We start from the raw sequence: 12,928 nt of genomic DNA, 5'->3' as shown, positions 1-12,928 counted from the left end.
TGGATTAGACTAAAAAATTTTATTGAAACTTGTCCAAAATCCAGTCAGGCACACAATTTATCCATTCCACCAAGGCTTGACATTCTGTATGGCATAGAAAAATGCAGCTCAACAAGTTGAAACGTCAAACAACTAAATTAGTGAAGTTAAGGCACTTGAGATGTGTGTTAATTTAGCAAAATTGCATAAGAATAACATTCTACTTTGAATGACACAGTCCTTTCCAAGATTCAATCTAAAGCGTCCAAATTCTGTAACCCCCTGAGACAGGGGAGAGGCAGAAGCAGAAGACAAAAGTCTCATCCTATTTTCCTCTGACTAGTAACCTCCAAGGCCACCACAGTCTACAGAAGGAAGTATTACTGATTCAGGCTGAAAAAGATTTCCTGTAGTAAAAGTGTTGAACTACACAACAGTTTGGGCTGAGGCACAATGTCTTCCACTCAAGAATCCTTAAGGCAAAGTATTTTTGACAGGAGAGAACAAAAGGAGAGAGCAAAAAGCACATGCATTCAACTGTAAGGCTAAGAAATCTTTCCTGGGGTAACAATATTTATCCTGGGATTAGGTATCTCTGCCCATTCCCATATCCTCCCCCAAGGATAAAAAACTTGGAAGAAAATCAATGGAGAATGCAAGAACTTCCAGTGACCAAAAATCTGATACTTCTTGGTTTGTCAGGGCTCTGAGCAGTAACTTGAAAGCCAGTCAGCCAGTTACCAACTTTTAATTCATGCTGCAGATAGCTAGTTACCTTTGTAATTTTGGTTTGTATTTTTAAGAGTGTGAGCATTGGTCAGTTTAAGAGTATTTTTTCTGGCTCTGAGCCAATGCTTACAACTGTGGCAGTTTCAGCATTTGGCAAAGAAAGTTTTTAATGAATAATTGAATTAACTCAGTTCTACCTACTGAAAATTCTCCTTTCATCTGTGAAACAACCTCTTACATCATCCATCAGTTTAAGTACTCTTCTCAAAAATGAGATACAGTTCTAGGATATGCACATTCCAAACTGGAATTTGGAGTACACTCCAAGGGTTATGCACAGATTAATGGAAAAGATTTCTAGGTACATAAAGATGTTTTCCTCAACCATGAAAAGACATAACAGAGAAGCTATTGTCACCTGCTATGCGCAAACAGGAAATAAAGTGACAAATATTTAAGGGAAAAGGAAACATGGAAAACATTATCCAATTGCATTTGAAGTACTGTTTCTAGTTAGTCTATGCAAGCATCAAGTTCTGAATTTCACTAGAAGTAGAGTTGTTTAAGATGTAAAGCTTATGAAAAAGAGATTGCATCTTAATACTCTGGGTACTTCAGAGAAAATTGCTTCTTATATTTAAGGCACTACACGTTGTCTTTGGTTCAGTGTTTAACTATCTCATTCAGTGTAAAGAGAGGTAGCACGAACCATACATATTTAGCTCTTCCATTCCATTACATATAATTTTGGAGTCACCACTCTTCTGATGTTACAGGTTCTGGAATCCTTTAACTCATTAGGAAACTGCAGGAACAAAACAAACATTCTTATTAATTTTATAAGAAACAAAAGGTGTGCAACATTCTACTTAGCTTTTGTATGTGCTGAGAAAATCATAATGAGAAACTGGGCCTGATGTAACTACAACATAAGCAGCTGTAGAGAAGTTGCTTAAAAGCAAGTCTTCTAGTAACTTAAAAGCAAAGACCAACACATCTTGCCTACAACAAAGTTAGCAAAAGTACGTAAAACCATTACACAGACCAGAATAAAAGCTGACCAGTTAAATGGGGAATAAATTCAGCTCCATCATGGTCTTGAGAAAAGTCTTTAAGAAATAACGAGTTTTACTATTTAGATATTTTTAACTAAGAAATTATTTCTTATAGAAAGGGGATAATATTTGCCCATGGTATTAACCTTCCAGGCAAATTAAACTCAGGGAAGCTAAGATGGTTAGAAACCTGGACCCTCAACATGTATTTATTCCCTCAAAATGCATAAAATCTAGTAAAGCCACACAAGGTATGTATGCCTATCATATATATATATACACACACACACAAAGCAGTCAATTAATAGTGTTAGACTCTTTACAGAAGCAATCCCAAGAGGCATACAGCTTTAAAGCATCAGCCACCCTCCTTGCTCTCACAAATAAGAATTAATAATCAAGACATACAAATATGGAAGAAAAGTAGAAAAAAAGACACTTGCTTTCAGTATAAGTTGGCTGAGATAGCACTATGAAAACAGAAATAATTTTTAATAAGTAATGGCATGAAAAGGAGAGTACCACAATCTTTCCTTTCCCCAGACTGATAAATTGTGATATCCACAAAATACTTATTTCTGTATCAACCAATATTGTCACCCTTTCAGAAGTGTATTTCCCACCAAATTAGATTTCAGAAAATAAGCCTTTGCCTATTTCTCCATTCTGGTTTATATTAATATTACCAGACAAGGAATACCAGTCAGCAAGCAGAACAGATTCATTCATAAGCATACAGTCCAAATGAAAAAAAAAACAAAACAAAACAAAAACACCACACCACAACTTCTACTATCATGCTCAATCTTTAAATCCTCATTTGTGTTTATCCACTTCCTTCAAAAAAGTCTATGGTGGTGAAGTTGTAATGTAATGCACAGGAAAACAGTGACTGAAGAAGCAAACAAGACGTACCTGTATGGGTAGCCATGGTATTTGGATCTGAAGACAGAGAGCAACCAGCTGAAGAACAACACCACCAAGCCAATACCAGCAATACACATAACTGCAAGAGATGCAGAATAAACTGGGATTTTCAAAAGCACTCTAATATTTACAGATTTGGTCACAAGAGGCTTCTATTGGAGACATTAAGAACAACTAAATTAATATCAATTTTCTTTCAAATTCCTACTGTAAATCAATTTTATACCACTGCTTTAAGAGAAAGCAAGTCCCTTCTCTCCCGTACTAGCAAGATGCTGCAAAGCATCTTTTTATCACACCATCTACCAAAAGGGATTTGAGTTTATCTTGCAGTTTGCTAAGCAACTCCAAATGCTGCCAGAAAACCAAACAATTCACTTCTGCTTATAGGTGGGAAGTATACAAATAAACACAGCACAAAAGCATTTCTATTAAATAGTGTATCAAAAAATCTTTACTGAATATGGCTTCTCTTAGAGAGAAAAGTATTGGTACTTACTTTTTCTTTTCCCCACATCCATGTCAGAAGTAGCAGCTTCATGGAGGAGTACCATTCCTAAAGTAACGCCACCATCTACGAATGCTGCTTAAGGCTAAATCAACAAAATACAGACTCAATACAATATACTCTTGTTCCTAATCTTGCAAATTCAGATCCCACAGAGGAATTAAAACTCACTGGAAAAACTAGACCTCCCAGGCAAACCAGCAACTATGGGGGAGAAAAAAAAAAAAGCAACTGAAAGGCATTCATAACATCAACTTCTAAGATAAAAATACATAAAGTTTAAAATATAAATTGGAAGGTACAGTAGGTCTCAACACAAAATTAAAACCATGCATTTATCTCAGCTTCTAATGAAACAGCATTCCTTCCCAGAGAGGTCAGTCCATTCCTACTACTGCTCTACTCCACTGGAAAATCCCAAAAGAAATTCAACTTCTGCATTTTACTTAGCTAATGGAATGAATAAAATGCATGCAATATTTAATCTAACAGGATATCTTCTGAGTAGCAATATTTTAGACTTTTCTAATTCTTCAATTAAAAAAAATTAAAGCTTCTAAAATTAAGGAAGCACAGACAACTTGAAAGGCCTGACATTTGCAATGAATCCTAGCAAAGGAAAATAGTGGATCCAGCATAACAAAGACAGAATTCCCTGAGATTTCATCCCATTTCACTATAGATGTTCAGTCCCAATCCTCCCCCTGAAACGAGCAATACTTATAATTAATTGTAATGGGACCATTAAGAAATTTTTCCATTTCAGATTCAATCTACTTCATCACAAGAGAAAACTGATTTAACCTAAAGGAATCTTGCCAACTTCTACCATTTTAAATGTCTCCAGTGACTGCTAGATTGAGTCCATAATGTGATAGATAGCAATAACACAAATAAACATCAGCAAAAAGGTTCTAGGTTTAATTTGACTGAGTGCATCAGATGGCCTGTAATAATTAGAAAGAGATCAGAAGTTTCCTTCCAAATGACATAAATTTGTTAAAAAAAAAATCTTTGGTAATGAATACACAGGAAGAGAGTAAATTTCTTTCAACACTTGCCTATTTAAACATCAATTGCTTGCTTTATACTATTTTATTACAAAAAATAATCACTTGCTGAAATTAGGACTTTGAATAGATAAAACAAGAAGGAAATGGGATCCATTAGCAGAAGTCACTCTGTTAAAGAACAGATGTTGCAACAGAAGAGGCTTGTTAATCATTGCCAAGCAGTGAAAAAGACAGGTACTTGAAGTTTTGAAATTATGTGCCTGTAGTAAGTCTGCTATTCTGTATGCTTGTGTACTAAAAAACATAAACAATCTGGGATGGTGAAACTGCAAGAAAAAAACCCACAACATTAAATGAAATTAAAAATTCTGAATAAAAGATAAAATGCACAGGCTGGCACTGGTGATGAGACAAGGAAGAAAAGCTTGAGTCAGACATGACTGAATTTACAGATGATGGATCAAAAACATACATGTGGGAACTGAAGAACATTGAATTTTAGAGTATTCTTAGGACTCCAAAGAAGCATTTTTATACAAATAAGAAAGCTCTTATTTGTAAAAAAAAAAAAAAAAAAAAAAAAAGCTCTTGCCTTTCTTGATGGCATAATACTGGCATGGAAAAATCCTGAATCATTAGCATGAACAAGTGCTAAGATTAAAAATAAAGAAGGTAAGCAAAGAAATAAAAGAACAAAGATTGGTAACAGAGGAAACAATTCAACACCAAAGCAAGAACTAAGTAAGTGAGATTGAAGAGACATGCACAGAGGAACAGGGGCTATCCTGAAGAATCTTACAATTCTATAAAGATCCACATCTTTAACACTGTACTCAGTTCAGTCATTAAGCAAGGAAGAAAGACGCAAGAAAGCAGTAAACATTTTTCTATTTGATTTAAAGATCACTGGCATAGGAAAAATGTAACTGTCAACACAGAAAGGCTCTACAAGCTTCCGCATCAGTATTAGGTGACAGTTACAAGCCTTGACAAAGTACTCCCATAGAAAAGGCAGCAGCATAAGCTAACAGAAAAATCGTCACCAACCACATGCTTCTCAGTAGGAAGGATACTAAACAGAAGAACAATGTGTGTTTCTGCCACAAATTGGGCTTGGCTGCTTCCATGGATATAGTTCTGTAAAAGACAAAGAGTAATTGAATTTAGAAAAGACTGAAGTCAACTTTGACATGATTAACAACAGCTATAGAACTTGGAACTGGATTTTGCATTCTCTTTCAGGAGACAGAAGTTGTAGCACAAATTTTGTCTGTTGACCACTGATTTTTGGCGAGAGCTGTGTCAGCATCAAAAATCCTTCTTCTACTAACATGTGCAATCAGCTCAAAGTACTATTCAGATTATAATAAGTGCAAGTGCTGCTACAACCTTCATGGTCCAGATCCCCTGCTCAGCAGGGCAAAATACCATAATTATGCCCTTCTGCGCTCACTGCGATCCAAGTCTGATCCATTCCCTGACTTAGATTCTTAGGTTACGTACACTGCTCCTCGGTTTAGGGACAGTCTCTTCATTCTGCATGTGAACCCTACTCATTTGCCTCCAGAACCAAGCATGTGAAATCTTTCCTATGGCACACCAGGAAATAGAACATCACTACCACTACCCCTGAAGCTTTATACTTCAATCTCAAAAAGGCTTAGGAATGATGCAAACAGAAGAAACAAAAGGAAGCATTTTCAAGGAAATATTTAAAATATGAGAACTTCCACTCAGTAAATTGGCCCAGCTTTATTTACATTAATAGTTTACTAACCAACTGGGTTAACAGAAGATTTGGAATTTGTGAAAGAATGCCATTTTTACTCCCTTATGGGAAGCTATACATCACTATGGTTGTGATATCATATCCAAGTAGAAAAAAAAAAGGTTGTTGGATAAGCAGATCCACTTTTTATGGAAGAATACAGAGGGCCTGACCCACCTAACCAGGCATGAAAGGTCATTCTACCAAATTAATTCCCTTCTGAGTAAAATACATGAGAAAAGCCAATATGTGAAGAGATGCAATGCTCTCCATACATATTGGCTGCTTCCACAGTGTATCCCAATCTGTATCACGTACAGAGCAGTATATTTCAGGTGATGTTAAAACTGATTTTTCCCAGAATGGTATTTCCTAAGTCTAAGGTCACTAGACATTAATTTACCTCAAGAATCGTGAAGAAAGATGTTTTTATATGGAAGTCATTAGATGACTATATGAGCTAAAAAGACCACGTTAAACATGAAATTGCCAGGCTCAGCAATGATTGCTTAGCATGTAAGACTAAGCATAAACACCTTTATTTTGCTGTTAGCTATTTATAACTATCATGTCTCTTCATCACTAGAGATACAATATATGTACAAGAAGGAAAGCAAATGTCACAGGTAAATAAATGCTGAAAAGAAAACATGAAAACAAATAAGAATAGTTAAAAGAGGCATAGGAAGTCAGAGAAATAGAAGAGATCCGGTAATTTACAATAATCTACCTTCAGAATCTAAGCAAAAAAAGAACTGTCATTATGCTTCCTTCAAAACGTATCAATATGTTTACTTTTACATTCTGGGGAGATGGGGAAAAACAGGAAGGATACCAGCAAGAAAGATGACAGAAATGTTTACCTTAGGTTGCGAAGCAAGAGGGAACCCCCTCCATCCAAGTAACTTGTTAACAAATAGTTTTGGTTACCCTATATGATATCCTCTTTATCCTCACACAAAAAAACTCCCAGGTAACACTTTGGAACCAGTATATCCCATTTCCAACAAAGTACCATCCATCTGACTGCTGTCTAATACTTTACTGCACTTTGAGCAGTTTCTAACAAGAAACTGAGCATGCTGCTAGACAATAAATTAATCTTAATATTTCTCATCTGATCATAGAATGGTTTGGGTTGAAAGAATCCCCTCCCTCGCCCTGCTGGCCACATTTCTCTGGATGCAGCCCAGGACACGGTTGGCTTTCTGGGCTGTGAGCACACATTGCTGGCTCACAGTCAGTTTTCCATCCATCAGTTCCCCCAAGTCCTTCTCCGCAGGGCTGCTCTCAATCCACTCCTCATGCAGTCTCTATCTGTGCTTGGGATTGCCTCAATTAAGAGTTTCATTTTTTATTCTATATCTTAAAAGCTTATTACTGAGCACAGAAAGCAATACACCTAAAAAGCCCCTAAGCAACGTCTGTCCTTACTCTTAGAATATCACAGAACTAATACTACCACTCTTACAGAATTAATGAATAATTGAACAAAAGACTGCCAGAATGACCTTCCTATCAAAAAAGAAAATTCTAAGTAATGGTTGAAGTTATGACACAGCAATTACACAAAGCAGCACTTCACTTTGGATTAAGATCAGTATTTTGTGATTTCTTAGTAGTAAAGCACAAGTTTGCAAACAGAGTTTCTTCTTTATTTGAGCCAAGGAAAGGATAAAGCCAATTGGAAGAAAATCTAAATCTTGACTGGACCTCTAACACTCCTGCTTCAAATGAAACAACTCCCTTATTTTACAGGCATATTTTAAGAGAAGACAGATCCTCTCTGAACTAATCAAGAGCTCTCTAATCTGCCATGCTCACTGCAGAAAAGGTTAACCTCACTGACTTACAAAGCAGCTGCCAAGAACAGAGTTTGCACTCTGACTTGCCTCTTATTATCAGCCTTATTCTGTAGAAACACAACAGAAATGAAGAAAGCAAAGAAAATAACTTACCACTTGTCCTGTATGGGGATTCTTGTGAGCATAGGGTGGACCTCTAATGTGGTTCCACATCTGGCCTGATGTCATTGCTAACACAAAACACTGAAAAAGGAAGGAAGAAACACTATTTAATAAGGTTTTTTTCTTTAATTTTGGTTTTACCCAATCTCTTTATTTCATTCCAAAATGGAATACTGGTTTGGAATACAGTCTTAGGCTAGGCATTGTGTTACATTTATTTCTATAAAAGGCATCTAATCAAGCATTAACTGAGCTTAAAAGATCGAGATCAAATAATATTATCAGACTACCAAAGTGTAAAACTAAATGCCCCTTATTTTCCTCTACCAAGTTTAAGCATCTTAAAATACAAAAGCTTTTAAAAACCGGAATTGCTACAAAACTTATGAAAACAGACAAGACAAGAGAGACAATTACTCACTAAAGCAGCAAATGCCCAGCCAGTTTTGTTATACAGAAAGTCCAGATTGCTTCCACGCAAATATACAAGGCCTCCGATGACAGCCAGCAGCAGTCCTAACATCAACGGTCCAGCATAGTTTGGTGGCCTTATCACACGAATCTAAACAGAGGATATTTACATTATTTTCCCTCACTGGGATTATACCTTATACCCACATTCCTGCTAACAAAACTCACAATATATTAGAGTGGAAAAAAATATCAACACATACACATATAATAAATCTGACTTGGGAAGTAAGTAATGCCTCAGTTTTATACACCTTCATTCCACCTAGTAATTTAAAAACTGTTCTCCCTCCATAAGAACACAAGAGGGAGAAGGAAGATGAGTTTTACTATCAAATACAGAATTAGACAAAATATTAGAACACAGAATGTATGAAAACATAAAGATGTGCCCCAACTAGATTCTGTAGAAAAGAGCAGATCGTTAGCCACAGAACACAGACATATTTCATAGCTGGAATTACACAGTAGGGGAGTGCTGTAGAGGTGGTGATGGGGAAGTCTGTATATACTTACATTGACATCAGTTCTGTCAGCCACCCAACGAGCAAGCTGTTCAGCTGCAAAGCCACGCACCTGAAGTTCATAAGTGTCACCCCGTTTAGGCTTCCCTTTAGCAGGAAAGTTAATGAAGGTTGGAGCAGAATTCATGTTTAGCTGTATTTAGAAAATTCATAGAAGATACAGCACTATGAAAGGTCTATTTAGTAACATAAACCTATTCCATTTGTTTCTTGCAACACTGTCACTAAATCAATCAGGAAAAGTAGCTATTCAATAGATTTCATTGACAATGACTTAAAAAAAGAGTAAAAACACCACAGACTAGCTTGTATTTCTGTATTCCACAAAAGTAATCTATATACTCCTGCAATTTCCCACTTGTGTTCCATGCTAATTTCTCCTTTTAGTATTGAGGAACACAATTTTTTTAGCTCTGTCACTAGTTGTTCTGGATGTCTTAGAAAAAACTGTTACTTAGGAGTAGGCTGCTTTTTTTTTTCTTTTTAACACAATTGAGCATGCTTTCTAAAGTGATTGACATTTCTTTCTTAGCACTCAGATCTATAGCTAGCGATTCAAAAGATTTAGACCAGCTAAAAGGATTATTATAATAATAATAGCTAAATAAAAGTAGTTGTTTCCAAAATGGAGTTAAAGCTTTTCCTGTTTTTCCCAATCTGTTTCTTCTCTACATAATTCTTTTGGGAAAGAAATCTGCAAAATAGGAATATATACAATAATTTTTAAAGGCGGTATGTTGACAGATTTTTGATGTAACAGTATGGGAAAATTTAACAAGAGTAATAAAAGACATCCCTTTCCATTTGTCCACTCCATTTCTCCATTTAATAAAATATCATTACCTAAATTGTGTAGCTTTTAAATAGAGATGAGTATCTCTTACCAAAAAACAAAAATTGTCTTGCAAAACTATCATGAACTATTAATGGGATCTACAATTCCAAACATATGTACATGGAATGTTCTCATACATATAAAAAAAAAATGGTTACATAATGTTAATAGAAAAGCAAAACAACTGGGTACTTGAAAAGAAGTTAACCCATACTGAAAGCCTAAACTGTCATTCTCAGTAATCTAAAAATCGCAGTAGCTGCTCCCAATGACATCAGTGCTTTCTATCTTGCCTCTTCATGTATCATTGAAGAATTTTATTAATAATTACACTGTAAGTTATTATAGGAGACAAACTCAGAAAAAACAGAAGGAAAACTGCTCTTGTGCCTATTCCAAATTTGTCAGTTCTGTTAATATTATTGCCAACATGCTACTGCCCTCTGCTCATTTCTTCTAAGAGTGGCAGCTTTTAACTGGCTCAATTATTTCTTTAATGATTGTAACACTAAATTTTGTGCACATCTTTACCTTCTTACCCTCAGTCTCCAAAACATGAATTAAAGATAATGTTAGAAGAGAAAAAACAAAAAAAAAAAAGACATTACCATCTGAAATACATCTGAGCCTTCATCAAAATCTACCATAGCAAAAAAAATCTTATTGGTAAATGCACTGGAATATCGCCAGGAATTTGCCAGAATCTGGTATTCCTCATCAGCTTGCCTGTAAAACACAAAGTGAGATGCTGTATCATGTTTGTCCAGAAACATGTCATAAAACAGTGTGCAAGTTTTAATCGTTGCCGGGATCAGGGACCACGTGGCCGTTGCCCCTCCCCCACCCGTGCCGGTCAGGCTGGAAGTTAAGACACAGACCCCGGCTAAAATAACAAGAAATTTAATACAACAGAGTGATAGAACAATCTGAATAACAACAGTACCAATGGTCACAACAATAAACAGCAATAACAGTGAACAAGGCAAACGATATACAGAGAAATACCGCTAGCTGGTCTACGGAAAGCAAAATTCCCTCCCAAACCCACCAAGGAGCAAGGAAAAGGTTCTGCCCACGGACCTGATGTCAGCATGGTATGAATAACCCGGCTGGAGATCCCTTCCCCCTCTCTCTCTGATGGGGAAAACTTTACTCTGTCCTGGCTGAACCAGGACAACAGCTGAGGGAGTTGTAGCCACCCACCCCGTTAATGGATGTATCCCACACACCCTTACATTAATTTTCTACTGTTAAAAGAAAAAAAGTTTAAGGCCAGACACTCATCTAACTATAAGTGAAGCATTTAGCACCACTGGTTTTTTAAATGCAAGGGCAAGTTTTGTTGAGTCCATGAACACAAGCAATTGTAATTTCTAACTGAAATTTGAAATGGAAGACAGAAGCTCATGGTTTGCTAGTCCACATAGCACCAAAACTGGTGTGCCCTCTTTTCCATGTCAGTGGATGGATGGGAAACCAGTTAACTTCAACTATCTAGGTATAAAAATCATCTTTACAGACCTCTGCCACCTGCAGATTAATACATGAAAGTCGTAATATGGTTAAGGATCCAGCCTATTATAATTGTAAATACGTGCCAATCAACATATTCATTAACAGCAAATTTTAGACTGCATGGTCAGCAGTAATTCTTCAAACATTTTCCAGCAGGTCTTGCCAGGAAAGTTGAGTTTTCACCCTCTTTCTCCAGAAGCCTATCAGTGTGAACGTTGTTTCTGCAAAGCAGAGATTATTTTAGGAGGGAGATACATAATTAAGGACTATGTTGTTTTCTCACATATGTATTTCCCACACATTTAACTTCAAAGATAATCCTACTAGAGTGTGCCTAGTATATTCCTCCCACATACGTGAAAGTTTTATCCTATTCTTAAATTTAATATCCTACAAAGCATACGATGACTTTTAAGTTCTAATTTAGGACTAAATTGAGCCCATACTTGCACACAACACACTGTCTGTGAGGCTGAAGAGCAGTGAACATCACAATCACCGAGTAATTTCTGGGTGGTGCCTTCACAAGGCGTCGAAATTTGTCACCATTCATTCGAATAACAGATCTTTTACTAGCCCACTCCATTAACTGGTTCACTTTTTCTGATAACACCATCTGAAAATAAAGTCATAGAAACACTTGATATTTTGGTTGTTTTTTCTAGTCTTACAGTACAATCTTGAAGGTTTTCAGAACTGACAGAACAAACAGCTGCAACTCATAAGAACATCGGCCACGTGGTGTGGTCCTTCATTAAGATTCTTGAAGGTGTTCACATATCCTTTTGAAAGTCATGCTAATATTTTTAATTTATTTTTAATACACATGCTTTAAGTACTTAGTATTACATATGCTGGCAAAGACTGTCAGCTCACTAGTACTTTCTCACATTGCTAATTGTAGCATTTCTTTCAGATACACAAACTGCCCCAAATCTCTCCACAGTGTTTATTCGATAGTAAGTGTTAGATTTCAAAACCTGGTGGAAGTAGAATCAACACTAGAGACAGAAGCACTATGGAAGTGAGCTCAACATCAAATAAAAACTTGATTCAGTACATATCTGGAGAACTCAGGAGTGCTCAAAACTAAGCTCTTTTTTAAAAATGAGCCAATCAATTCTATAACATTATACAAGGAAGTATTAGATAAGTGACAAACCCCAAAATGTTACACTTATAAACTACTTCTCTACTCCTCATGAACATCCTTCTTCAGATAAATACTTTAGGGTAAACAATAAACGATTCTTCTTCGACTTGCAACTGACACAAGTATGTACGGAGGGATCTTTTCAAACCCTAGGAGGCAACCGTGTGGCTATGACACCATCGTGATTACAACCAAAGCCAGTCAGACCGCCCGCTCTCCCCCTCCAAATCCTGTACTGTAGGGAAACAACACTCTTACAAGTGCTTTTTACAAGAACAGAAGAACTTGGAATTAAACACGCTCGAAAATAAACGAAAAATTAGAATTGTTTAATTCTGAAAAGACAAGCGCCCCTCTGGGCCCCCAGGCGCACCCGCGGGCTCCCCCTCAGAGCTTGGCCAGTGCCGCCGAGAAGGGCCAGGCCTCAGGCTGTGGAGACCTGCGGGCGACCCAGGGTGTGCCCAAGCCGCCCAGGGCGCTGCCT

The 12,928-nt window shown here is 36.7% G+C and overlaps 1 protein-coding gene across 1 annotated transcript; it reads right to left on the bottom strand.

Annotated features, from left to right (window-relative positions):
• Positions 1 to 12,922, bottom strand: MAGT1 (magnesium transporter 1). Its single transcript, XM_026848703.1, has 10 exons — positions 12,575 to 12,922; positions 11,738 to 11,907; positions 10,385 to 10,502; positions 8,934 to 9,074; positions 8,368 to 8,508; positions 7,938 to 8,027; positions 5,285 to 5,348; positions 3,190 to 3,264; positions 2,679 to 2,769; positions 1 to 1,513 (listed from the first exon to the last, which is right to left on the bottom strand). Exons 2-10 carry the CDS (start codon positions 11,905 to 11,907, stop codon positions 1,498 to 1,500), a joined length of 906 nt encoding a protein of 301 aa, XP_026704504.1. The 5' UTR covers positions 12,575 to 12,922; the 3' UTR covers positions 1 to 1,497.
• Positions 12,923 to 12,928: the final 6 nt, after the last annotated feature.

This window comes from Athene cunicularia, assembly GCF_003259725.1.
Source record: "Athene cunicularia isolate RWA chromosome 4 unlocalized genomic scaffold, athCun1 chr4_part3, whole genome shotgun sequence".
Lineage (NCBI taxonomy): Eukaryota > Metazoa > Chordata > Aves > Strigiformes > Strigidae > Athene > Athene cunicularia.
Note: the sequence above shows the minus strand (reverse complement) of the source record. Positions and strands in the feature narration are given on the sequence as shown.

Coding starts and splice junctions, on each gene's coding strand:
- MAGT1 (XM_026848703.1), bottom strand. CDS start 11,907: ATGGTGTTATCAGAAAAAGTGAACCAGTTAATGGAGTGGGCTAGTAAA. Junction 9,075..10,384: donor GCTCAGATGTATTTCAGATG/GTAATGTCTTTT, acceptor TTCTAAATACAG/CTAAACATGAATTCTGCTCC. Junction 8,028..8,367: donor GCTGGGCATTTGCTGCTTTA/GTGAGTAATTGT, acceptor TTCCTTTTTCAG/TGTTTTGTGTTAGCAATGAC.